We start from the raw sequence: 27,113 nt of genomic DNA, 5'->3' as shown, positions 1-27,113 counted from the left end.
TCCCCAAAGTCATCTCAACGCCAGTCACTTCTTTTCCTCCCTCCAGTATGCTCGTCTGTCACACGGGCAGATGCCGCCTATGTGGCTGCGGCTGCCACCAAGCTGTAAAAGAAATACTCGCCCCTCTACGTTGGCACAAGAAAGAAAGTCCTTAGAACTGTGATCGCGCGCTGCAAAACTGTCCCTTCTCCGGGAGGACGCGGCGGGGAGGGCGCAGAGCAGCTCCCTTTCAGTGGCGGCTGCGTCTGAGCCACCTTTTCAACCCCCAGCAAATGCTCCCGCGGAACAGAAAGCCACCATCAAAGGCCCAGCCCTCCGCGCCCCCCTCCAAAATGCCGCAGCCTTTGTTGTCGCCGGAGCCGGGTGGGTATTGAACTTTGCAGACTCCGCTGGGCCCGAGAAGTGAAAACACCCTCCCGGGCCAGCAGGGGTGCAGCTGCGCGCCTGGGAGATGGGGCCCGGCGGTTGCCATGGCGCCCTGACACCGAGATCAGGCCTGATGAATGTCACCGGGGGCTGTGACTAAAGTTGTTTATGAGTCAGAAGTCGCATGAAACTCCAGGGGGAAATGACAACCGCGCCCCGGCGGGCTGTGGGAAAGAAGGATGGGGTGTCGTGGGGGCCCAGGAACACAAGACCAGCTGAACACGCCGACGTTCCATTCGTCACCGTGTGTGCGACACCGAGGGAGAGGCAGGACTGGAATCACACACGGGTTCACTGTAGTTTTTAAAATATGACAACCTTGTGCTTTGGGCACAGCAAGCAGCAGGGGGCTGGACTCCCCAAGTCCCCGGAGAGGCCACCTTCAGGCACTCCACAGCTGCTGTCCCCTTCGTGTCCCCAGGGGGGAGGGTTACCACGCTGCAGGCCCTGGCACCACAGCCCACAGATGAGGAAGGTCGCAGGCACCTCCTCTTCCCTTACAGAGAAGTTTCCAGTGACAGCGGTCACTAGCGTGTGTGTCACATGGACACACAAAAGTGTCCAGCTGAAGTGTGTGAGGGTCACAGCAAAGGCAGGCACAGCTGGTGGCCACCAGCGGGAAAGACGTCGATGTCACTTCTATTCCCACCCTGGAGAGAAGGACATCTCTTCTTGTATTTGGAGAGAGAGGGATGACAGAGAAAGCTGACCAAGAGGTTTCCCTTTCTACATGGAAATAAAAAGGGAGAGAAGAGGGACAGGGGGCAGACGCCGGTCTCCGTCCCCACGCCCCACTCAGCAGCACCAGGCAGAGAGGGAGGAGACAGATGGAAGGTGCTGGAACGTCGCACAGCCAGGGACGCTTTGGGAGAAGCGACTCCATGTGCACGCTCCTTAAATTAAACCTTATCCTTGAAATTCAGATCTGTTTCTAAAAGTCAGAGCAGGATTCTGGAATTCATGTCATAAAAAAAGACGACTTGGGTTTCAAAAAGGATCCCTCGTGAGAAGCTTCTGTGCAACTCGCGCCCCGTGTGCTTTCAAAATATTACTCTGTTGACAACCAGGACCCAGGGAAGCCTTGGAGGACCTGCCATGTGGCCTGGGTGAGACCCCCTCGCAGCCCACCCTGTCCCTCCTCCCAGGTCGCCCTCTCTGCCAGGTCCGGACAGGCGCGAGCTGCTCACCTCCGACACGGTGCAGTTCAGCTGGAAGATTTGCCCTTCTCCTTCCACCTGCCGCACGCACAGCTTGCAAACCAGCTCCACCGTGTTCAGGCTGAATCTTTCCAGAGTGAAGGTGCAGTGCAGGTTTCTCTGCGACCCGCTCCAGATGTGGTAAAAAGGAATCTCCTACAGGATACGAAAGAGTTAATCACAGACGAGGGATTAACACCAGAAAGAACTATCAGATCCTCTGCTCCCTGCTGCGGGGGGAGGGGGGGGAACTCATGTCAGTATCACGTACATTACTTCGTTGAACCCTCACGAAGCCCTGTGTGTCAGCACACCAGGACGACCTACCTTTGCACATGAAAAAAACTGAGGCCCAGAGAGGTTAAGTAACTTACCCAAAGCCACACAGCAAGTGAGTGGCAGAGCTGAGATGCAAACCTAAGGAGTCAGCCTCTAGAATCCACGTACCTAACCAATCTGCCACGTGTCTCTAATTTACCAAAGGAGTCATTGTAAAGGATGGAGAAAAAGTTTATAAAATTCCCAAAATAGAACTTACACACACCCCAGTCGTTGCTCATTAAAAAGCATCCCTGCCGTGGCATTCCGAGGAAAGCAAAGTCCAAAGGATGATGCCCCGATGCCTTTCATGCTCCCATCCTCCCCCGACAGGACGGGGGAACCCACAGCCCCTACTGCTGGCAGCTGAGACTCAATTAGCTGCCGCAAACAAAAAAAAAAAAATAAAAATCCTTGGCTTAAAAGCACCAAGCCTCTAACAGACTTTAATTTTCTAAAAAGTCTAGACCACCTTACAGAGCCCAGCCTGGAATCTGTTTTCAATAAAGGAAAGGAGACGTTGATACGTGCAAGACGGGAGAACAGGGTGGGCAAGAGCAGGAGCTCTGGAGGCAGATCTAGGACACACGAGAGCGCCCCCCTCTGGCTAACGGGGGAATGTGGGTCAAGTTGCTTAATGTTTCCCAGCCTCAGTTTCCTCATCTGCAAGAGTAAGCAAAGAGTATCTAATTCACAGACCCCCTAGGGTTAAATGAGATAAACCAAAGCGCATGCGACAGTGTCTGGCAGATGGTAAACATTCAGCCACAGTTAGCTTTAACTAATATCATATTATTATTATTAAAATAGTATGTTCCATTATGATTGTATAAAAGACGTTGCTTATAAAAAAAGGGGGAGATGGGTGGAAGTTTGTGTCGGTTGCAACAGGGAGAAAAGAAGAAAGCCAAGGAAGAGATGTCACGAGAAAGGCACAAGCCCGCTCTCTGGGTCACGTGCCGAGTTACAGCTCAGCTGCGTAACAGAGGGGTCTGGCGTGCGAGCCCCTCAAAGCTCACGACTGTTAACGAACTAGGACGTTTGCTTCCCATGGCTGATGTGCAAGCTGAGAAGTCTTCCCCTCAGGCCTTCTAGTATGTTCGGTGACTGACATCAGGAAATAGTAACTGCAGTGCAGTTCGGCTGCAGTGCTGGGGTGGGTTGGATTGGTGTGTGTATAGACACGGCTCCCCCAAATGTGGCTGCGTCTCCTAGGACCGCACACAAGGCTCACCAGCCCATCAAAACAGCTTCCTGCGAGCTCAGGTTGACGGGTACAGGGGAAAACTTCTAGAGAGGCCTCTGACTGTCCCACAGGTACACACAATACCCAGTATGTACGTACCTGTGGAAAATACCGTGGAACCGGTATTTTTATGCCTGGTATGAATCAATCCTGACCGGGTCTCACTTTTACATGCTATTTCAGTCCCAAACTGGAGTTCCTTTAAGTTTTCAACATAAGGGCACCTGCCTAGCCAGGCTGAAACCTAATTTGTGTCACATGCTGTCAAAATGTCCTTCTGTGTTTTTCTATGAATGTATTTGAGGCTCTTTTGAACCAGTTCAGTGTGAATGTTTACCATGCAACTTAATTAATGGCATTGGAATAAACGATGGAATTGGAAGTCTTATGTACTAGAAATAAAAATAATAATAGTATAGTTTTTTAAAAAATTTAAAAATGCATTCTTTCAAATATGTTCACAACGTATTTTTCAAAAATCCTAAATAAACCCAACGATTTCAGAGAAACAAGTACTGACATGAAATTAATTTCAAGGAAGAGGGTTTCCTATGTCTCTGCAATTTTAGTCCCCTCTGTTGGCGCTGTCCTCAAGCCTGTTGTGCAACTTAGGAAACTCACCTGATATTTAGCCAGCAATTTGCTCTTCCAGAGGGAATGGGCGATGTCATGAATTGACAGGCGCAGGTTATGGGTGCTGCCTTTGAAATGAAGCGCCTTGGGTTCATCTAGGAGCTGTCCTCCCATCTGTCTCTCAAGATGTACAACTTCCTGCAATGACACGCCCCAAAGCAAACACACGTTATTGAATTGCATCACTTCTGTCAATTCTTGGATCAAATGAGTGTGTCCTTACTGTGCTTTCTGAACTGCACACCTAACTTGGGAAACACCGTGAACACCCACTTTGCAGCCTCGAGATCCTCTAGTGGAAGCTCTGCCCATTTGGGATGGGACGGGCCCCTTCTGAGAAACTGTCTTGGCAATCTACATCACGCTGTCTGCCCTTACCAAATGAACAGCGGAGTCTTTTACCAAACACAGGTGATTTTAACAAGCAGAATTCAAAACTGGAAGAACCCCAAATAAAAGAAACCACAGGTAGAAATATAGATAAACAGATGAAAAAGATCGTCGATCAATTCTTAGGGAAAGGGGAAAAGAACTGTAAGAGCATGTCTTGGACTGGGTAAAACGAACCAACAACCCAAATTCCAGAACCTGTTTTAGACATTTAGTTCAATCTCTTATGCTTTCTTCCGGGACAGAAATAAAAACATCAAATTTTTGCTCAAAATAAACCATCGCATTTTCCCAATTATTAAAACATTTTTAGAATATGCTCATTCTACGTCGCATTAGAGGAAAATAGTCTGATACAGATTAGGAAGGTTTTTAAACACCAAATATTGAAGTGAACAGTCACTCAAATTCAATTTTAGACAGAACACCTTATTTCTCAAGCATACTAGCTGATGAAAACATTTGCTATGTCATTTACTTACACTATAAAGATATAACACAAAGACGAATTCTATATATACTTCCATTTCTCAAGCGCATTAATGGGAGTTAATGAAGCATTTCCAACTGAAGCTGTAATTATCCAAACAGCAGCAACCGTCAGTTATCAATGAACAAACGATCCCGGGTCTCTTCTGCTGTCTGAACCAACTCCATGCACTTTACTCCTCTCGTGCCTTAAAAGTTGTAATGATACAAATATGTAGGCAATTTCTGACCACCTAAAAACGGGGGTCCAGGAATAGAACGGATCTTAATTAAAGAAATATAAAAACATGATTTTTCTTATTTGGTGCTATTTTGACAGACAGCAGGGAGTTCAAGAACACAGGTGCTCATTCTGAATGCCACACACGTGTCTTAGGGCACCTACTAGGGTAGCAAGCACAGCTGGGTCACCGTGGAGGATTTCAAGTGTGGGAACCTCATGGTCTCCTATCCAGAAATGCATCCGTTTGCGTTTGCTGAATGCATTCTAACCCATGCACTTGTGATCTTACCAACATCATTGATGAGATGTGAACAGCTCATTGCAAGCTGCTGCTTTAGGGATTCTTAGCATCCGTCATCTTTGGGTCAAGCCACTATTCTGAACAATGCAAGCCTGCTGAAAGGTCCCATAAGGTGTAAAAAATATTAGGATAACGTGGAATGTGGTCTCAGACAGGGACTTCTCTAATTAGTGTCTAATGGAAGCGAGGAGGCAATAACACACTCACTCTGAGAGGCGTGCGGTCCAGTCGCCTGAGAGTTATTGACTCGCTATTTAACGTTGTTGGATGAGGAGGAGCTATTACTTGTGACAGCAGCCAGAGCAGTCAGCAAGCCCCCAGCCACAGCCAGCCGGCCACCTCGACACATATGTCGTGTCATTGCGCCCCAGCTCTGCCGTGCATGAGCTCAGCAGGCTCCCGGGGGCTCCAGTGGGCCACACAGAGCCACCCAGCCCGGTCACACATGCTCCTTGCAGAAGACCCTCCTTAGCAACACTGCACACCCCATTCCTCGACAGGCATCCAGCCACGTGGAAGTGCAGAAGAAGAAAAGTGAGGGTTAATGGCAGTTTCTTCTGCTTCAGCAGGGAGGCATAATGAGCGTATGCTGATCATGTTTGTTGTCTAGTTAGCATAATAGAGAACGCCGATGTTCCCAGTGAACCTGGCACCTGACAAATTCTAAAGCTAAAATGATGTTTGTTTATAAGCCATTAGAAGAAAAGAAACATAATTAGAAATCTTTGCGATTACAGTCATGCCAATCAATCAGTTCCAGCTTCTTTCCAGTACGCCCTAATTACCTCATCAAGACGTCTAAAGAGCAATCGATAGTAATTATCTGATTACTATAGATCTTCATTATGTCCAAATTATCTCCCTGGGATGTCTAAAAGAAGATGCATTGTATTCCGGGAGGTAATTGGACCCAACAATGTATAATCCACACCCATCCCTACGATCAACATAGACTGCCAGAGGACAGGGAGAACGTTAGCAGTTTTCTTGGCAGGGAGGATCATTGCAAGAACCTAAACTGCCCATTGGCCATGACCTTTGAAGTCAAAAAAATCTAAGGCCGCATTTTGACTGCAAAGTCTGGGCTGGAGTGAGCCCAAGAATAAGGCTCTGTGTTTGGTTCACTGAAGTCGTGGTAAGGAATTCTCCCTAGTGGGGACAGAGTCTGGACTGGCTTGGACAGCCTTTATTTGAGGGGAAGGACCAAGTACAGGGTCAGGTTAAGGACAGTGAGGCCACAGAACACAACCTTTCCATATTCTTAACCTCCCCATCTCCCCGTCAACCAGGAGGGACACACAAAGCTGCTGCCCAGAGCTGGGAAGAACCCAGCTTTCTTCTCCCTTTCAACTGTACTTGATCCCGGTGGAAAAAAAAACTGCCCATCAGGACTCGTCATGCTTAGGGCGGAGACCTCTGATCGTGTTTGCTTACGTATTCTACCACTCAAAACCTAAGCATGCATTTTGTGTTTATTTGCATATTATGAATATATTAATATGTTAATACATTCCATTATAAATATGCATAAAGTTTACAAATACACAAAGTTCTGTATTTACCTATCTCAGCAAAAACCTAAGCACTAATAATGTCTTTTTTTTTTTTTGCCCCCATGGTTCATTGGGCCTCGGGTGTGTGAACTCTATTTCAGAAACTGCTCTCATTTCGCCAGTACCTGGGGAAGAACTCAGCCCAGTGGTGAAGGATTCAGCAAGAAGAAACTTTACCAAACTTACATGGAACATGTTTTCCTTATAAGTGTCAACTGGTATCTTGACACTCATTAACATAACGAAACATAACACAATAAAGGAGAAGACGATAACCAAAGCGTGGATCAAAGGTATCTCAGTATCAAACAATCAATCAATCAATCAAACAACTTGGAAACTACAATAATGTAAAACCACACATGAGTCAGGTGACTTGTCACCTACAGTGACTCCCAAATACTAGTTTGGAGTCAGAAGACAGAAGCCAGCCCACCTGAAAGGCTGGCCAGGCTTTCATTCGGATTTTAAGTGTTACAATTTGGGACAAGCTGTAGCAGTCACAACTTAAAAATACACTGTAACTTGCACTCCAAGAAATGCGATTTTTCTGAAATCCGTGTGCATGATACCATTTTGGTGAATATATTTTTGGTACCTGAAAATAACAGGCACACACATCAGTAAGATGTGACTTCACAGTTAAATGTTTCCCTCACCCTCATCTTCCTAGAAACATTCATTCAACATCTGTGAGCCACGTTGTAAGGCCTGCCGGGAACCACGCCCGGCTCTGGGGGGACACGGACAAGGGAGTCTCTGTCACTGCCACCAACTGCTGACGGCCCATGGGGGTGGGGGAGACCCCCGTTCAGACATGTCACCACAACACAGTGTGCTCAGCTCCAAAGCACCTTCTAGACGGGCTGCTTTTGGATCGCAAAGGTGAGGATAGTGCAAACACCTTAAAAAAGAATCAGAAGAAAATATATTTAAGGTCACAAGACTTAGGAAGACGTAAGAAAAAGTATGGTGACCTTGGAAAGAAATGCCTATAGTGGGAATTAGGATCCTCTAGGCTCTTTGTTCTCAAGAAATGTAAATGTCACCTTCCTAAGCAGAGGCTGTCCTCTCTCCTGGTGGCACCTCCCACCTCAGTGGCCTGTTCGAGCTGTGGGGGAGTCCACCTGTCGCTTTGATGAGCTGGCCCTGCTGACGGGGGAGGGGGCGGTTTCTGGCTCTCTCGGACAGTTCTGTCTGCACCCCTCTGGCTTCGCCTTGAAAGATACTGCCCAGAGCAGCTTGAACCCCAGTCCTAGTGTCCCCAGGAGCAGGTCCTCTGCCTCCGAGCCCGGTGTCAGCCAGGGACGTGCGCGGTCCTGTTGGGGACAGGGCTCCCTCCCCAAGGCGGTGTCACCTCCCCACAGGCTGGCCGCCCCAGTGAGGGCCCTATTGATTCAGGGAGTCCGAAAGAAATGGAACGAAAGGCAGGGACAAGGATTCCGCAGTCGAAACAAGCGGCTCTCACAATAACCAATTAAACCAAGACACGATCCATGCCAAGCCATTAGCCTGGGCCACTTCAGAGCCACAATAAATCCAAGCTGTTTTAAAGGCCCGCATGCACACAGAGGGGGCACCTCTGGCTTGCACCCAAATCCCTCCCACGCTCTCAGACGACAGGATCTGCCCTCGTTAAGGCCTGCCAGGGAGAGGCCAGAGGGAGGATGCTTCTGGAAGCCGCACCGCTCCTACACCCCGGCCGGTCTCGTCACCCAGTTTCTCCCCGCGAGCTGCGTTGCGGTTGGATTGCATCTGTCCCCAATGTTTCCCTTCCTCCTTCCCTCCCTGTCCTTCCACGCTGGGCCGATTTCCCGTGTCAGTCTCACGCCTGCGGTTCCCTGGGAGCCCCCAGGCAACGGAGTGGCATCCACTTAGATGCCTCAAGCGCATCTTCCTGAATGTGACAAGTCTCTGTCCCCAGGGTCCAGGCTGAAGCTGGGCTACACAACTCTGCAAAGCAGCACTTTGTGCCAAGAACTGTGAGGTGCTAGGCCCGAAGCTCCCGGCCCCGGCTTTGTTCTCTGCGCCGCCTACCCACCCACCCCTGCTCCGCTCACCCCCCCCTGCACACACCTCGAGGTCACCTGCTCTGCGTGGGGACCTGGCCCTCCCGCTCCCCACTGCTCCAAATCGCTCCACCTGCTGCTTCAAGGCCTTTGTTTGGGCTTCAGTTTCTCAAGGGCTGATTATCCTACTTGGGGATTATCCAGTCTTCAGCTTCTCTCTCCTCCCCTCTCTCTCCTTTTCTCTCCACCTACTTTCCTTTCACTCTTTTCCTTTTCTTTTTAGAAATCTCGTAAGCCCGAGAAAGGAGGAACCAATGATTACAGTTGAAGTCTCATACAGCCCCCCGAAATCTCCTCCTGAAGAGCAGGTGGCAGGGGGGTGATCAGGGCTTCGTTTTCCTTTATCTGTCTTTGCTTTGGTCCGGTTTCTGGAGATGGTTTGCCCCTGTGCTCTCTCTGTTTCACAAAAACCCTCTACTGCGAATGGGCTGGATTTACTGCTGCCAAGAAGCGTGGGACCCGCAGGAGGGAGCTGAGCAGGTGGCGGGGGGTGGGGAGGTCTGGAGCGGAGGCCACCAAGGCCACTGCGCAGAGAAAATGGCACCGAAGACGGCCAGGGCGGCAGCAGCAGCCTTGAGCCCCCGCTGCCTCGTGTTTGCTTTGGCTTCTCGGCCCTGTGGAGATGCCACTCTGCACGCTCTGTCCTGGGCGCTGGACCAACCACTTAAGGCTGAGCTGCACGGCTGCAGCGCCCACTGTCACTGTCATTGTCACCGTCACCGTGCTTCTAAAACAGACACACGTGGGTCTCCAAGGCACAAAGAACCAACCAGCAAATGTTCAGGGTGCTAAACCTCAAAAGACCAACCCTCAAAGACTGTGCTGAGTGGTATTAAAAAGCCACATCTTAGGCCGGGCGCGGTGGCTCACGCCTGTAATCCTAGCACTCTGGGAGGCCGAGGTGGGCGGATCGTTTGAGCTCAGGAGTTCGAGACCAGCCTGAGCAAGAGCGAGACCCCATCTCTACTAAAAATAGAAAGAAATTATATGAACAGCTAAAAATATATATAGAAAAAATTAGCCGGGCATGGTGGCGCATGCCTGTAGTCCCAGCTACTCGGGAGGCTGAGACAGGAGGATCGCTTGAGCTCAGGAGTTTGAGGTTGCTGTGAGCTAGGCTGACGCCACGGCACTCACTCTAGCCTGGGCAACAGAGTGAGACTCTGTCTCAAAAAAAAAAAAAAAAAAAAAAAAAAAAAAAAAAAAAAAAAAAAAAAAAAAAAAAAAAAAAAAAAGCCACATCTGCCATCCGATGCTAGGGAGCCTGCTTTGCTTCTATTCATTCTGCATGAACAGAAGCGTTGGAACCTGCCCTTGTCATTTGGGGATGAGCTAGTCCTCTCCCTGCTACCCTGGCCATCGCCGCTGGCTCCGTCACAGCTGTGGGGGCCTTCAGGCCACCAAAGCACGGGCCACCCTTCTCTCCGCTTCCCTGCCAGTTTTGCAGGGTGCTGCTCCCAGCCCCCACGTGCTGTCTCCTCCTAGGGCCTCGGGCCTCGGGCTGCCGAGACAGCAGGCACGGAGAGCATCTGCCTGTCACAGCCGGGCCTCCCCCACCTGCTCGGGTCACCGTCCCTGGCGCCCAGCCTGGCGCTGCTGGTTTCCAGGCACATGTTCACGCCGGGGTGCTCCGCTCTCCCCCTGTGCCCGTCTGCCTTGCTTCACCCCTAATAATAAGAAGGCCGGACTCGGGTGACCACGTGCAAACATGTCCCCGTCAAGTCACTTCATTCTTAGGGCTCTGCCTGCTGTTCCCACAGCTGCTGCCGCCACGGATGCTTGGTCTGAGCCGCCGCTTCCAGCCTGCCCAGTCGGGGCCGTTTGTGACACTTTCAAAGCAAAATGCCAGCGAAGTGGCCGTGTCACTTGCCTACCTCTGGGCATGCTCTTCAGGCAAAGATTCCTTCTCACACTTATGTGTTAGGACCAGGGCTTTGCAGGTCGGTCTAGGACTTCTGAAATCATCTTGCATTTCTTTTCACCCTTGAACATGTTATTTTTAAATTTCTGCATTCGTTTTCTATTGTTGCCGTAAGAAATTAGCACAAAGGTAGTGACTTAAAACAACACACACACGTGATCTCACAGTTCTGTACGTCGAGAGTCCAGCACGGGTCTCGCTGGGCTAAAATCAAGGTGTCAGTAGGGGCCACTGTCCTTTCTGAAGGCTCAAGAGGAGAACTCGCTCTTTCGTCTTTTCCACCTTCCAGAGGTTGCTCACAATTCTGGGTTCATGATCCTCCCCCATCTTCAAACCCAGGAATGAGTTTGAGCCTTTTCCCATTGTCATCTCTCTCTCTGCCCATAGCTGGGGAAAGTTCTCCACTTTTAAGAATCCATGTAATTGGACTGGACCCATCAGATAATCCCAGACCACCTCCCCGTACCCCATGGTCATACCTGCAAAGGCTATTTTGCCATGTAAGGAAATATATTCACAGGTTCTAAATATTGAGGTGTAGATATCTTGGGGGAGCCATTATTCTGCCTACCTCAACTTGTATTTTCTCTCTTTTCTCTGTCTCTCTCTCTCTCAAAAAATAAATTCAACATGGCGGGTCATTTCCAAAGTATACAACAAGGCCAGGGCCAAGGCTCATAAGCAGATGAGAAAGATGGGTAAATTTAGAGGCACCGAAAGACCACTGTGACTGCGTGGCCGACCAGCCCAGACGGCCACCAAACCTGGAACTCACCCCACAATGAGATCACAATTAGATTTAATATCTACATTGAGCCATTGCCTTCAAAACACCACAGTCGTCTAAATGCCCACTTGGGGATGATTCACAGTATCTAGTGCCTATTTTATGCCAGGAGATTTAACAAATTTGATCTCCTTGAATCTTCAAAGGGTCTCTGATGCAGACCAAATCACTGTCCAAAGAGGTCACGTTTGGGGACCAGGGCCACCAAGCCGATGAGCAGCAGAACCAATGGAATCAGCCAGCCCGAATCAGGCTTCCCTACCGCACCACGCTCCCTCCCATCCCCTTAGCAGGAAAATGCATTGGGAATCTTTAACACACTTGTTGTTGTTCTCTAATACATATGTTAGATCTGAATATATTAGTTTAATTTCTGAGGGCAGGGTTCTTAAAATATAAAACATAGGTCAGGGTAGTTTTGAGGTTATTTGAGGGAACTCTAAGAAAAGGTGTGGTTAATGGGGTCGATTTCAGGGAAGGCCAGCGTTAGAAGGCATGGGGAGGCAGGCTCGAGGTGTTCTGGGTTCAGTACGGTCACAGATTGCCATGGAAGAAACATCAGGAGGACAGCGGTGGGGAAGGTGACAGGTGGCAGGATGAAAATAAAGCTACCTCTTCCCTTGAATTATTTATTTGTTTATTTATAAGACAGAGTCTCGCTCTGTTGCCCGGGCTAGAGTGAGTGCAGTGGCGTCAGCCTAGCTCACAGCAACCTCAAACTCCTGGGTTCGAGCAATCAATCAATCCTCCTGCCTCAGCCTCCCGAGTAGCTGGGACGACGGGCGCTCACCACCACACCTGGCTAATTTTTTTTTATTTTTTGTAGAGACGGGATCTCGCCTGTTGCTTAGTCTGGTCTCCAGCTCCTGGCCTCCCACGTGTAGCCCAAGAAAGTATCACACGATTCTCAATCGACTTCATCCAACTTACTTTCCTTCACTGCACCTTTCACTGTGTCTTTCAATCTTCTCTTCTCTTTTCACATACTATGAACTTTCACAGATTGACTATACTATGCTACAGCCTGGATTTAGGGATGTGAAGACTCAATGAATCCAGGGAAGAGCTTCATGCTAAATGACCCCATAAAGAAATCCAGGTTATGTTAACACACATTATTTGGTTTATATCACATATATGTCTGTTACAAATTCAACAGACATCACACATTGCCTGGATCATATGCAAAGAATCCCTCTGATAGATTCTGAATCTCACGGTTTAGTACACGTCCCTTCATTATGCAGGGTATTATATACCCTTTGGACAGTGGAGCAAAAATTACTTATTTCCACATAGATGTATGTTTCTCCCTGGGTGTTTTTAAACTTACACCAAACATAGCCTTGCTCTCTATTAATTTCTGGTCTGTTTATACTAGGATTTAAGTCTTTGCAAATAATGAAAGGAAAACACCATTTTTATTACTTTAATCGCCAAAGGAGGAGGGAAAAAGAAAAGCTGTGATACTACCAAACTCAACCTTTTCCATCGACATGACCTCTCTATTTGAGCTGATTCCAAACTAGTCTCACAACTGTTAGCATCTTTATCTCTTCCGTGAACTCAACTTGAGCATCGCTCTCACTCGTCCGCATGCATGGGGGGAAACAAAACAAAACAAAACAAAACCCTCCTGAAAGGTATAAAAGAATTCCACTGTCTCCCACTCAGCCTTGTCTCCTACTCTGGTAGTCACTGCCAGCATTTTATCAACTAAGTCTACATTGATGCTTCCAAATTGCTAAGGATAGATTTTAAGTTTTAGGTGACCATTTTTGCTCCAAGGCTCAACACAACTCAGGGAAATTCTTACAAATGCTGCCAAACTCAAACAGGTGGATGGAGAGATTAGAAAATGCATCAGTGGCCGAGCTTGGTGGCTCACGCCTGTAATCCTAGCACTCTGGGAGGCCGAGGCGGGCGGATCATTTGAGCTCAGGAGTTTGAGACCAGCCTGAGCAAGAGCGAGACCCCTGTTCTCTACTAAAAAAAAAAAAAAAAAAGAAATTAGCTGGACAACTAAAAATATATATAGAAAAAATTAGCCGGGCATGGTGGCGCATGCCTGTAGTCCCAGCTACTCGGGAGGCTGAGGCAGGAGGATCACTTGAGCCCGGGAGTTTGAGGTTGCTGTGAGCTAGGCTGACGCCACGGCATTCTAGCCTGGGCAACAGAGTGAGACTTTGTTTAAAAAAAAAAAAAAAGAAAAGAAAAGAAAATGCATCAGGGTTGCTTAAGACGGACTGATGAAGAAGTCCCCCCGGCCGGGCGCAGTGGCTCACGCCTGTAATCCTAGCACTCTGGGAGGCCGAGGTGGGCGGATCGTTTGAGCTCAGGAGTTCGAGACCAGCCTGAGCAAGAGCGAGACCCCATCTCTACTAAAAATAGAAAGAAATTATATAGACAGCTAAAAATATATATAGAAAAAATTAGCCGGGCATGGTGGTGCATGCCTGTAGTCCCAGCTACTCGGGAGGCTGAGACAGGAGGATCCCTTGAGCTCAGGAGTTTGAGGTTGCTGTGAGCTAGGCTGACGCCATGGCACTCACTCTAGCCTGGGCAACAAAGTGAGACTCTGTCTCAAAAAAAAAAAAAAAAAAAAAAAGAAGTCCCCCCGACCATTTTTTCTTTCCATCCACATGGATAATACAACCACATATGATTAAAAAGTGATGACTAATATGCTTGACATGTTCATCTCTAGACATCGGGGCTCAGTCTTTTTGCAATAGCTCAAGGACTGTGCAGTTAGGATCTGAGAATGTTGCTCCACTGGGCCTCCATCTCTACGCTAGCCCAGTGTTTCTGTGGGTTTTTCTGCAATTTGCAAAGAATCTCCAGCACACAGCAGTCACTAAGAAGATACCAAGTCCTGGGAGGCCCAGCTGCTGGCCTTGCTTGCTATGCTGGGGATGGACGTGGTCAGGAGTTGGATAAAATATACACAAGGAAGCAGAGCTCCTTAGAAAAGCCTGCAGCGGCTCAGGGTGACCAGGGTGACCAGAGATTCCAGGGTAGAAGTGAGTTCCCTGTGGGTACAGGTCAGAGCAGATGAGAGTCTGGTGGCTTCTTGGGAACAAGGGCAGCTTCTGTGCACCCTGTGGGAAAGGGACGGAAGGCCCTATGGCTGTGGGGGACATCTTGGCAACGCAGCGGTTGCTAAGGGAGATGAAGTCTAGAGCATCGTCCACACAAGTGGACAGGTGATGCGGGGTGAAGTGAGCACTACTAGAATAAATCCAGGCTAAGGAACTGCGCTGGAAGTGGTGACAGTGAATTTGAGAGAATGATGGGAACGAGATGGGTGGGCAGAAAGACCCCACGCAGGCATCGCTGGAACGAGGATCTGCAGAGGCCCGAGCTACGGAACTGGAACGGGTGACAAGCGACAGAAGGAAGGTCCAGCCCACGAAGTAGAGAGAGGCCCCAGAAAGAGTCCAGGGCACGAGAGGTACTGGAACTTTTCCTCTTGGCCTCGTGCTTGGTTAGGGGGCTGTGGTCTTCCCCGCGGGCATTGTGCGGTGTCACTAGAAAGTGGCAGTGAACAGGAGCAGGTGGGACAATGGGGGACACAATGATGGGAGGACGTTGGATGTTGTCCTCAATAGAATTAAAGTTCCAAAAAGATTTGTGAAAGTGTTTAGGATGCTAGTTCGTACCTTGGCTGCACAATAGAAAAACCCAGAGAGTGTTGTAAAAAAAAAAAACAAAAACAAAAACAAACAAAAAAAAACACCCCAAAAACCCAGTACGCAGACTAATTAGATCAGAAACTGAGCAGTGAGACCCTGGAGTGAGTCTTTTTAAAAGCTCAGCAACTGATTGCTGCGTGCACAGAGGTAGGGAACGACTGGTTTGGGAAGACCACGAATGCCTGACTCAGGGGTAGGGAAGGCTGAAGGAGGGGGCGGTATTTGGGAGGGGTGGCGTGGGGGACTGTTGCTGGGGACAGCACTTAGAGAAGCAGGCAGATGGGACAGAGACAGGCAGGGAACATCAGCGGGCAGGGCACCGAGGTGGCAGGATTTCAGTAATAAAGGCCTTTTCAGCTCATCAGCCCCAAGGTTCCAATTCCAGCGTGGGTGCGAGGCCCCATCCTTGGGACTGAACTAACTGTCTCTTTGGTATGTTGGAGGGACCGTTTACTTACAACTAGGATTTTGGTATTTCTGCATTATTAAAAGGCCACGAGGTGCAAGAAAGCCTCATCCATTATTCACGTTTGTTTCAGGCTAAGTGCTAGATCCCCAGCTGCTGAGAATTTATAAATGTCTACTTGGAAAAAAGCATTGCCCACGGTACAAATTGCTCTTGGGTTTTTTGCACGGTTGAAACCTGTTCATCCGTCTTTCTCAGTGTTGAGCATTTGCACCTCTTTTGGGCTCATTACAATGATCAAAATTATTTTCTACAGCATTACCTTTGGCATGGATTTGCGTGTGTCTGTTGGAAAGACAGGTGCCTGAGTAGAGAACTAGGTGTGGGAATATAAAACATGTGTGTGAAGCATTTAAAATATGTACGGTGTGCTTTTTGCAACTTTTTTTTTCTTTGGAATTGTTAAAAAGAGTTGCCTTCATCAGACCCTATGATTCCCCTAGAGATCGTTTTCCCCAAGAAGAGTTTAAGCCTAGGATGACTTGGATCCTGACGGTGCCTTAGACGTATCACATTTGAAAGGAATATAAAAGAAATAACGTTAAGCTTTACACTAGACCTGTGTGTTCACAACACTTATTCACCATCAGAAAATCTTGCAGCCCCGACCATCAAATTACATCCAGCAACCGAACGGGTCTCTTCCCCTCCCCCAAGACCACGCTGGTCACGTCCAACACAAGGAACAGATGATGGCAACAGGCTCCGGGCTTGTCTATTTCCATCTGTGTCCCTACAACCTAAGTCCCTTGGAGCCTACGTCCCAGGGACACATCCCAAACACTCACTTTTCATGACCCACAACTGCTCTCTGGATAGAAGCTCCAGAAGGAGATTTCTTCCCTTCGCTTCTCTGACTCATTTTGTTCCCCACTTCTATTGCTCCTCTGGGTTCTCGCCCTTCTTTAGCTCTTTTGCAGGCTGTGCTCTCTGCTCTCTTGCAGCGGCAGGGCTCTCTGTGGTCCCTGGGCTCTAGGGTGTCATTCTGCAAGGGACCAGCTTAGGAGCGGAGAACTCACAGGTGCACGACCCAGAGCAACTCACTGCGACTTTCTCTGCCCGGCATCGTGCTTCCGTAAAGTGGAGATAATCGCATCTGCTCAGGTTGCAAAGATTGAATGAGTTAATATGAAATATCTGTAATTTCCCCTGGCACACAGGACGCTCTCAGTACATGGTTATTATTTCCGTGATTATTTCCTCCCTCTACTCACTCTTGATCTTCTCCCTGATCACCGTGGGTGACAAATAGCGACATCATATGGGTCCCTGAATAGCTCAAAGTCTGTTCCCTGGCGACACCGTATTTCGCAGTTTCTTGGGCATCTTTTCTAGATGCCCAATGCGTATGTCTAATTCAGTATTAAAAAGAGCAAACTGAAGGTTTGTGTCCCCCTCAAATTCCTATGTTGCAATCTCACCCCTAGGGGGACGGTACGAGGAGGTGGGGTCTCTGGGAGGTAAACAGGTCACGAGGGTGGCGCTGTCATGAATGCCATCAGTGACTTTATAACAGAGACCTTAGAGAGCTCCCCCGACCTCTGTCCCCCAGTGAGGACACAGTGCAAAGCTGGCAGTCTGCCACCCGGAAGGGGGACCTCACCGGAGCCCAGCCACGGTGGCACCTTGATCTGACCTCCCAGCCTCCAGGGCTGTGGGAAATAAACGGTTGCCATTTAAGCCCCGCAAATCCATAGGACTTCGCTGTCGCAGCCTGAACCGGCTCAGGCAGGCACCACCTCTACACCCCCAGCTCCCTGGCCCGAGTTTGCCACTGTTACTCAGAGGCAGAAACTTGACCTCTTCCACCCACGCAGCATTTGTCACCAGGTCCTACGAAGGCCACTTGCACAGGACCTCGCAGGCCTGTTCCCCTCATGTCACTCCTCCGTCCCTGCCCTGCCACGCCTTCCTTCTCGCCCTGCCTCTATCCTGTCACTGACGTCAGACGAGTATCTCTAACCTGTATTTCCCATCGTGTCTTTCTTCTGTCTAAACCTTTCCGATCTCCATGAACCCAACACACGGAATCTCAGCTCCTCTCTCTGGCACTCAAGGTCCATCCCAATAAAATTTTCACCAGCCATTCCAGGCTTCCTGGAACATAATGTTGTCTGCAAAGAATCTTTATTTATTGTTGGCATCGTGTATTTCTTCATGCTCTTCCCGCCCCCAGACAACTAGGATTCTTTCCCTTACTACGGCCGGTCAAACCTCACCTTCCATCCGGGCCCAACTCAACTGTGAGCTCCCTTTCAGAGTTCCTCAAAATAATAGGACGCTTCCCTTTCCCGAATTCCCATAAAACTCTGCGTATCTCAGCCTGGCAGGTATCACACTCTGACCTGCCCCTCATCCTTAGCATATTTCTTGCATTTCTCCTTCCAGATCATAACATCTTCAAACGCACGCACTCTATCGCTTAAAGCTCCAAATGGGACCCAATGCATGGAGGTAATAATCATGCCAGGAATGAGGCTTGTTTATTCTGCAAAGCAGCGGTCTGTCGTCTGATGCTACCCTCTCCCCCGCAGCCCTCCTAAACAGAATGGGCGGCTATAAACCAAGCTGCACACAGGAGGGGCACACAGCGCGAGCAATTACGCCCGTGCCTTTCATAAGAAGAACACAGCTGAGATAAACGTGCAAGTCGATTATTTACCATGCGCGGGTCTCGTTGCCAGATTTCTCTAAATTTTTCATGAAAAGAAATCAGGGAAGGTAAACAGAGCAGCCCACGGGAGGAATCGGCATAAAGGAAACAGCTCGTGTATCAGCGTGGCCTCGGGGAGGTGTCTATGCTGGTGTTTGAACTGCACCCTTTGGGGCCACACGCGTGTGTCCAAGCGCTGGGGTACACACACGCAGACACACGGACATGACTCCAGGTGGCCGCAGCGTCACCAAACCGTGGCTTCTGGGGGAAGGTGCAGGGGACAGTCGAGGCGGGGGCAGCTTGCTCACCTTCAGGGCGTCCTGGGTGTCGTCCAGGCAGTAGACGCGCATGCTGTACTCCAGGGAGGAGCAGCACAGGGGCCCGAAGATGGCCAGCTTGAGGCGCTTGGCGGCGGCTTTGGTGGCGGACTGCCCGGCCAGGGCGTAGGTGCTGAGGTTCTCGGTGAGGATGTGGCAGGCCTCCGCGTCCAGCTGGATGTAGCAGGGGGTGGTGAAGTTTTCCTCTCCGACCACCACCACGTCCTGGGGGATGAGAGGGAAGCGGCCACAGCTAAGCCACCGAGGACACGTGCTGGCCACCAATGGACGGTGGGGAATGGTCGTGCATAGAGAAGGACCTCTCCTTTTCCTGGTCTTTGTTCTTCCCCAGACTTGTTGATAAACTACTTTCATCTCTCATCATTATCTCCCTTTATACTGACAACATTCTGTATTACATGCCTTTTATTAGCATTTTTCGATCTCCCAAGAACCTACATTTTCCCTAAAAATCTCCATGTGTGTAAAGAATTCGAGAAATTAAGGAATTGTGCGATAATGCATTGTTTTGCAATTCTATGGTTTTCCAAAACTCACCTGATACTTCCCAAAGCAATATTCTGCTTTTCCTAAATAACCTTGGTTGTCAGCCTCTATGGAAAGTAAGATACGGCAAACGTCCTGCCTTTAAGACACCTTTTTTTGGTTAGTTTTCATGGAAGCCATTAAACAGTTATTCTTTTAGATGCTGAAAATATTTAGCAAGAAATAAAAACAAGGGGAAGTGATGCATTTCGTAAAAATCGTTACTCATTCAACCAGGTTTTGACTTATCCAAATGGCTCAGGCCACAGAATAAATAATTATCTGAAAGACCAAGTGTAGGATCCATTAACCAAGGGTTAAGTAAATGTTTTGTCATAAATTTAGTCCTCAGTCCACAAAGATGTGAAAGAAGTGGCCACCTAGGTGCTTGTTGATTCGTTAGGCCTTGCAACGTCATCTGAGCTGGACCGAGAGCTGTGTTTAATTAGCAGCAGTGAGACCACTGTATACCCCAAAAGGAAGCTCAAACTGAAAAGGAAAAGAAAGAAGCTCAGCACCCCCAGCTTTATTCCTGCCTGCAGCGAACACCTCAATAAAAGCTGCTTTCTCCAGCAGGACAAGGGAGAACCTGAAGTGTCACCTAGCGATGACGTGTTATAGGAAGCCTTCTAGAAGATTCTGACAAGAACGAAGATGCCGTGTCCCAGCCACTTCAAAGCATAAGGCTGTTTTCATAAGGATCACCCCCTTCTACTCGCCTCATCTGTCAAGTTCATTGTTGTTGTTGTTATTACTCAACCCAGAGAACTAGGGTCTTGGGCAGAGAATCATGCAAACACATTAGGATCACGTGAGATGAAGACTTTGCGATGTTTTCCAGATAGATCATTTAAAGCTTAAATGGAATGAAAGTTAGATCTGGTTCAGTCTGGTCTTAACATACAGCACAGTCATTGTTTATTTCGTACACTGTGACAAGGAGGGGTCCCCTCGTATGGCCAAGGCCAGGGCACGCCCATGGGAAGGAAATGCTTCCAGGTAATCCCAGGGCTGCCCTGCTACTCTTCTAACTTTAATACTATGCTCCCCTAAAATATTAAGAGCTTGAATCTTCATATGTATCTTTCCTAAACATGTTTTCCTAAAACAATATCATAACGAATCATAAACTATATCAATATACTTTATATAGTGTAACTTCATATTTTATGTATTTAAAATTTTATATAAATATAAATTTATAGTATAGGTTTTATAATTATTATTATTTTTTTTGAGACAGAGTCTCACTCTGTTGCCTGGGCTAGAGTGAGTGCCATGGCATCAGCCTAGCTCACAGCAACCTCAGACTCCTGGGCTCAAGCGATCCTCCTGCCTCAGCCTCCTAAGTAGCTGGGACTACAGGCATGTGCCACCATGCCCGGCTAATTTTTTCTATATATTTTTAGTTGTCCAGCTAATTTTTTTCTATTTTCAGTAGAGACGGGGTCTCGCTCTTGCTCAGGCTGGTCTCGAACTCCTGACCTCAAGCAATCCTCCCGCCTCGGCCTCCCAGAGTGCTAGGATTACAGGCATGAGCCACCGCGCCCGGCCTATTTGATATTTTTTGATAAACATATTCTCCGAATACAGGTTCTGAGTGAAAGGTTCCAATGTAAGGAATAGGACCTGCTGAAGGCACCGTCCTTAAGAAGGGACGATGGCAACAGCCACAAACGGCCAAGATGGCACACCTTTTCCTCCTTCTAGTGGAGCTTTGGAGAGATGTCCTTTCTGTTTTCCCAGATTAGATTCACAAGGACTATAGCCCAGGGACTTCTCTAAAGATAAGTGCCTAGCATTTTCTGACACAGGTACATTTCTCTACCTGAAAATTAAGACTATTTATATGTCTCCCTTCTCAATGCAGTGTCTACATTCCAACTCTATTCCAAAAGGGGCTTGTCTGAGACTCTTAAGTGCTCTTTTCCTATAAGTTAGTTAATGCCTGAGCACCATTTTCTTTGTGCCTATCACTGAGAAGATAAAGCACTCAGGAACTAGTCTGTCCATCTGTCTCTTTCTTGCTCTCATTTTAAGTGTGAGCTAAAATCCCATCCGTGTTTGGCTGTAAAAGTAGAAGGCTTCCTGCTAATCTGCATGGCTTGCTCCTTGCATTTCATCTTTACCCCAGTACACGCTCACCTCCCACGGTCCCTGTGCTGCTTGGTTCTTGAGCTGGATCTTCCAGTCCTCGGTGTTGGGGTCTGCGCAGTGACGCATGGTGAGGATGACGGGGCGGGTCAGCAGGGCTCCAGGGGGCCCACAGCTCACCACTGGGGTCAAGAGCGTCTGACAGTCTTCCATGGGCGGCCTGGTGGGAGAGCAGAGAACGCCATCAGTGATATTTCCGTAGCATTTTTTGCACAATGCACTCGAGATCTGAGGTCTAAAGTTGCACAAACAATTCCAGTAGTTTTCCCTTGGAGAACTTTTTTGGGGGTGGAGGTAGGTGGGGGGGAGTGGGGCAGAATTAAATGCTCTTTATATCAAAGATTTTGATCTTTCAAGACTGGAGGCCTTCATGGTAACGATAAACTTCCCAGCATCTCTTAGATGTCCTTTTCTTAGACATAGATCTGCCTTTGGTAGCTTCCTCTGAATTCACATCCAGATACTTCCAGGACGGAATGGGAAGGAACAGGCCTTGTGAAGTTACATAACCAGCCTTTCTGATAATACTCGCCATCAGTCTCACAGGGTTTTAAATACTTTTGTGGTTTTAGGACCTAACTTGAAAAATACTTAAAAAAAAAAAATCACTTCAGAATGAGGACACCCTAGAGCTAAACTTAGTGCAAATGACTTTCAGAAATAATTCGGGCTAGGACAGAAGATTCATTCTTTCAAATGTGACCGGAAAGAATACAGAACTGTATTTCGAAAGCAATTGAAAATGAGGTCTCTTTACTTGTATCCTTCATGCTCAGAAAATCTGGGCAGAAAGAACCTCGAAGATCCAAAGTCTTTATTTTCATATATTTTAATTGCCTTAAATTCTTTCCCTAACAAGATTATAATCAACAAGAAAATGGGTAAATAACTCAACCTGTCAGCTGGTTGGTGAGGAAGTAATCCCAGAGGTGTTGGGTAGACTATCCTAAGTATCACCACTAACATGTGCTAGTTAGTGCTCACACAAAAACTATTTCTTTCTCAACAACAGTACTCCAACTATTCCATCAGAAGAGCACAGCTTTCAAAATCATGGACTCACAACTTTAGAAGAGTCCTCAGAGTTCATCAAGCACCACCTTCCACCCAATACCAGAACCTTTTTACAACATGGTTGACATGCAGTTGGTGTTCTAGACACATCCAGAATGACAGCCCACTGAAAGTTCACCTCATTTATTATCAGATCAAATTTGCAGTGCATTCTTACTTAGAACGAACACAATCTGCGTTCCTGAAATTGCTTTCCAAATATCCTTTCCCTTTTTCCTATCCCATTTCGTTTCACCTATTTGGAGACTGTTATGATATCTCTAAAGTCTTCTTTAGTACAGACCAAACATCCTCAAATTTTTCAACCTCAGCTAGAAAGGCATAATTTCAAGATCTCTCCCTATGTTTCCAACTTTGTTTTCATACGGATAATACTCAGTGTTTCAATGTCCTCCTTCAAGTGGGAGCATCTTGAACTCAATACTCAAGTAGACAGGAGAGGAAAGCTACCATTTTCTTTGATGTGGAGTACGTAGTTTTTTGCATGCCTCACAAAATGCTTTAGATTATTCTCAGTAATTCTAGTAATTCTAGCAATTTATAAGTAATTACTTATAAATATTAGTTAGCAGGCTCCAGTTATATGGGAAGATGAAGATGGTATAGTTAATCATCTCCTTTACAAAATGAAGCAATGAAGCCCCAAGGAGGATAAGTAACTTGTTAAATCTAACCACTCTTAGTATTCCGAACATGAAAGGCTCTTTAAACCAAGTCTGTATAGTTTTATGGTTATCATGATGGCTTTTAAACCCATGCACAGAAATTTGTGTTTTGCTTTCTAATTTCACCTAAATTATTTCAGGGTATACTTTAGGCCATCTGTTTCTTACTGCTATGTCTTTCCTCCAAATACGGCCTATCTCTTCCCGTCTTTTATCCTCCATACATCTGATATGCCTGCCATTTATGTTCTCATTCCAACCACTGATAGCACCGTAACGCAAGAATAGGGCAAAGGCAGAGACCTTTTTAAGGATGCCACTTGAAACACTCTCCAGTCTGACATCAACACTTCAAGTTACTTAATTCAGCCAAACATCAACCCATTAAAATGGACATTGTCTACTTCTTATTGTTTGATCTCATTCACATGACTATTAACAAGAGACGTATCAAATTCTTTTATAATGGCAATGGCCACTTGAAATTGATTTTTCTCTAGTCTTTGTCTACCGTTTATATATGATTACATAATCTAAAAGTTAGTTTATATCTGTGCTTACCCTCACATTCAACACTCAGTGAATGATAGCAGCTATTATTATTTTTAATATTGTTGGAAGATAATTCTCCATGGATTTCTCCTGTTTCTTCATGTCTTTTCAAGGATGCTTGTATAGGAATCGGTTTGGAAGTTAAGATGGTGTCTACTTCTCTTTATAAAAGACTCAGGTTCCCTGAGCTCAAGGTCCTTTTCTGGAAGAAATAGCCACTGAGTGTGTAGATGTCATATAACCCTATTTGTGTCGCCATTTCTGAACTGGAGCTCGGGAAACTGACATAAAAAGGATGATACTCTGTACTGCACGGCGCTATTGCTGTGAGTAATAAACGGTCCTTTGCTTCTGACCCAAGAGTCTCATGTCTTGTAAATCAGCATTGATAACACTATGGCCACAAACTTGGTAGCTCACGAGTAAGTTCAAACTGTAGAGCTCTCACAGTTGACTATTGTCAGTTTTAACAACTCAGTTAAAATTTGGCATATTTTCCCCTTAATAATCCTCTGCTATCACTGCTTCCTCTCTCATTCTAAAACTGCACTAGGATCTCACCAACCTCTGGCTTTTCTTTCTTCCTATTTAAAAAACTGAAGCAGTTTTTACCTGCTTTTTACCTTTTAATATCATCTCTAATCTCACTGAACAACAACACAGTTTCTCTCCTCAATCTGAACTTATCTAGGTACTGGGGAATGTACTTGTATTTGGAATCACAGGACTAATGGCAGTAGCTTGAGACCTCATTACCATCCCTTCTTTACCTCCTGGGTTGTCATCTCCTTTTAACCCAGTTTGTTCTTCTCCTTCCTGTCTAAAATCTATTCTCTTAGAACATTAGTGAAATTCTGATCTCATTACTTTATAGTTAATATTAACACCATCTGCCTTAAGCAGTGGCTTTATTATTGCTTAATTCTACTTTTCCTCCCCCAAGAGGAAAAGAAAAAAGCAATGATTGCGGGTTTTTTTTTTATCTGAGCACGACTCTTACCTTTGAGTTACAAGTGTACCTTGAAAAGTGAGTATTAAACTTTTAAGGAAGGAGACGAAAGTGGCATCCGTTTCAAGGGGCCCTTGCACTACAGTTGGGGATTAGAAACATCTCTCTCCCCATCTGGTGTGAGCAGCCGCCGCTGGAGGCAGGAAGGAGGAGGGGTTCGGCTCATCACCGGCTTAGAACAGAAGGGAGAGGGAGACTCCCTGCTGGGCTGGGGGGCTGTCAGGCCTGGACCCTCCAAGCACACCCCTGGCATGCAATATTGATGGACACCATTCTTAGGAGACATAGCGAGGGAAGGGGGGAGGAAGGAGGGCCAGTAGGTGTCAAAAGAATTTATTAACCCAGTGAGGTGCAAGAATGTAATGAATAGGGAAGTAGTGAAGTGGAATTCATAACAGGGAATGAAAAACAAAGAAGAAATAACGGTACGACTCTCTTATATTATGAAAGAAGTAGCGCTGAAATTGGAATTATTTCTGAGCATACAAAAGTGACTAAAGCAAGATAAGATTTGCAAAATCAAATGTCATGGTATCTAATTTCACATTTTCTTTATGTGTAGAAAGGGAGGATATTCAAATACATAAAATAGTAGAAAATAAATATTTCTGATTCCTATTTTTGCAAGGAAGGGCTTCACTCTTTTATGTCTCATGTGTTATCTAAGCTATTCAAGCAAAACAGTCTGTCACTATTAATTGCGGATGATATGGAAATGAACAGAGAGCAAAAATTAGCTGCAGAAGCAGAAATTAAGTAGAAATTCAGCAAAAAATAATGATTAAAATTTTAAGTGCTTTTTGAAGTCCAAAGAGGATAATATCACCATAAATGCTGGACGGGCTCTAAAGGCCTTTCAAACAAAGCCCACACAGAGAAATTTCAGTTTCCTGTTGGAGATATTTTCTCATCCTTTGCTTGCTACTATCAGGGAAGAGAACTTCTCCACAGAAGTGCATAATTTGCAAAACTTTCATATGAGCAATTGCATTTGCTGCTCATGGCTCACCTGTAAGGTATTTAAAGTACTTATACTATCTCTTTTCCAGAAAAGGAAACTGAAATCTAGAGATAGCAACATTTTTTTCTAAGGATGCAAAGCTAGTTAGAAGCCAAGCCAGATTCAAATCACAAGTTGTTTAATTTCTTTCATATAGTGGTATACTTTGGGCTGTGTATATAGGTTTAGGGCCTCAATAAACTTTTCTTGTCTGTTCACTCGAGCCGGCTCAAAACTTCTTGCAAAGAATCCATCTCCATCCATCTCTGTGTGGACATGAGATGCCTTCTATTAACACACGTGTCTTTTGTCAGATCGCTCCGGGCGACAATCCCACCCTAGGCTCAGCTGCCTTTTAGAGCACACGCCTTCACACATAACAGGCAACTTGAAATATTTGCACTCTAGCTAGCTGACAGGGAATATCCAACTCACTTGCTATCAAAAGCTCAATTGTGCAAAAATAATATTTATGGAAGTCACTCTGAAGGGCGTGCCACCGTTTCCCTAGACGGGCCAAAATCTATCCCTGAATTAAGCCAGAACAGTCAAGCATTGTGCTTTGCTACTTGCACCAAGGATGCTAATAGAAGCAGCCCTGGAAGCCTATTGCTGTTTTTATTTTAAGGACGCTGTTCATTAGATTAACAAAATGTCTTCTTTATGAGGAACCAAAGGAGAATTAATTGAGCTTCCTCTGGGCGTAACTTTTTCCTCACAGACGCGTGGATCTTATAACTTAACACGTTCCCCTCTTGAAAAGCTCAGAAACAGTAAATTCATGGCCTAGTACCAGAAAACGTGTTAGGAATTGCATCAAATATTTTATATTTTAACTGCTCACCTGACTTTAGCTTATCTTTTACAACCTGACTTTTCCCATTTTCTTATCGTTTTTCATCCATTTATTTAAATTTTTCCCTCCCATGGAAAACAATGTGTTTTCATAAACCGCTTGAGGTATTTCTTTATAAGTAGGATTTCAATCAAGAAACTGTCAAAAACGGTGAGGGGATAAGATTTAAATGTACCCAGATTCACTAACCCCCTATCTTTGGTCGTTTTATAGCTATTTCTTCAAACTAAGGAACTTGGGACTCGTGAACCAGAAAGAAATTTCTACCTAAAGGAGAAATATCACTGAGTTTTTCCCTGAGAAATAATAATGTCCACTACTATTTTACCAAGTTGTAAGCAATAACATGTTAAAATAAAAACTCTCTCTTATGTGATTGCCTACGTAAGGGAATTTTATCCTAATGTATTACTTCAGCGGTATTTATATACAGTAGATATATATGCTAGTTTTAGTTGCCTCACCACTAACTCATACCTTAAACCATTTCTATTGGGATTTCACCAATTTAAAAAAAATCCTAGGCCAGGCACAGTGGCTCACGCATGTAATCCTAGCATTTGGGAGGCTG

At 46.5% G+C, this 27,113-nt stretch overlaps 1 protein-coding gene across 1 annotated transcript in view; it reads right to left on the bottom strand.

Annotated features, from left to right (window-relative positions):
- The window catches only part of UNC5C (unc-5 netrin receptor C), a 345,841-nt gene that overhangs the window by 5,477 nt on the left and 313,251 nt on the right, over window positions 1-27,113 (bottom strand). Inside the window, exons 11-14 of the mRNA XM_069485492.1 lie at window positions 21,378-21,546; window positions 18,678-18,911; window positions 3,808-3,957; window positions 1,614-1,778 (exon numbers count right to left, since the gene is read on the bottom strand). Of these exons, the coding sequence (XP_069341593.1) occupies window positions 1,614-1,778; window positions 3,808-3,957; window positions 18,678-18,911; window positions 21,378-21,546 (718 nt within the window). The remainder of the gene's footprint in view (window positions 1-1,613; window positions 1,779-3,807; window positions 3,958-18,677; window positions 18,912-21,377; window positions 21,547-27,113) is intronic.

Source organism: Eulemur rufifrons, chromosome 13 (genome assembly GCF_041146395.1).
Source record: "Eulemur rufifrons isolate Redbay chromosome 13, OSU_ERuf_1, whole genome shotgun sequence".
Classification (NCBI taxonomy): domain Eukaryota; kingdom Metazoa; phylum Chordata; class Mammalia; order Primates; family Lemuridae; genus Eulemur; species Eulemur rufifrons.
Note: the sequence above shows the minus strand (reverse complement) of the source record. Positions and strands in the feature narration are given on the sequence as shown.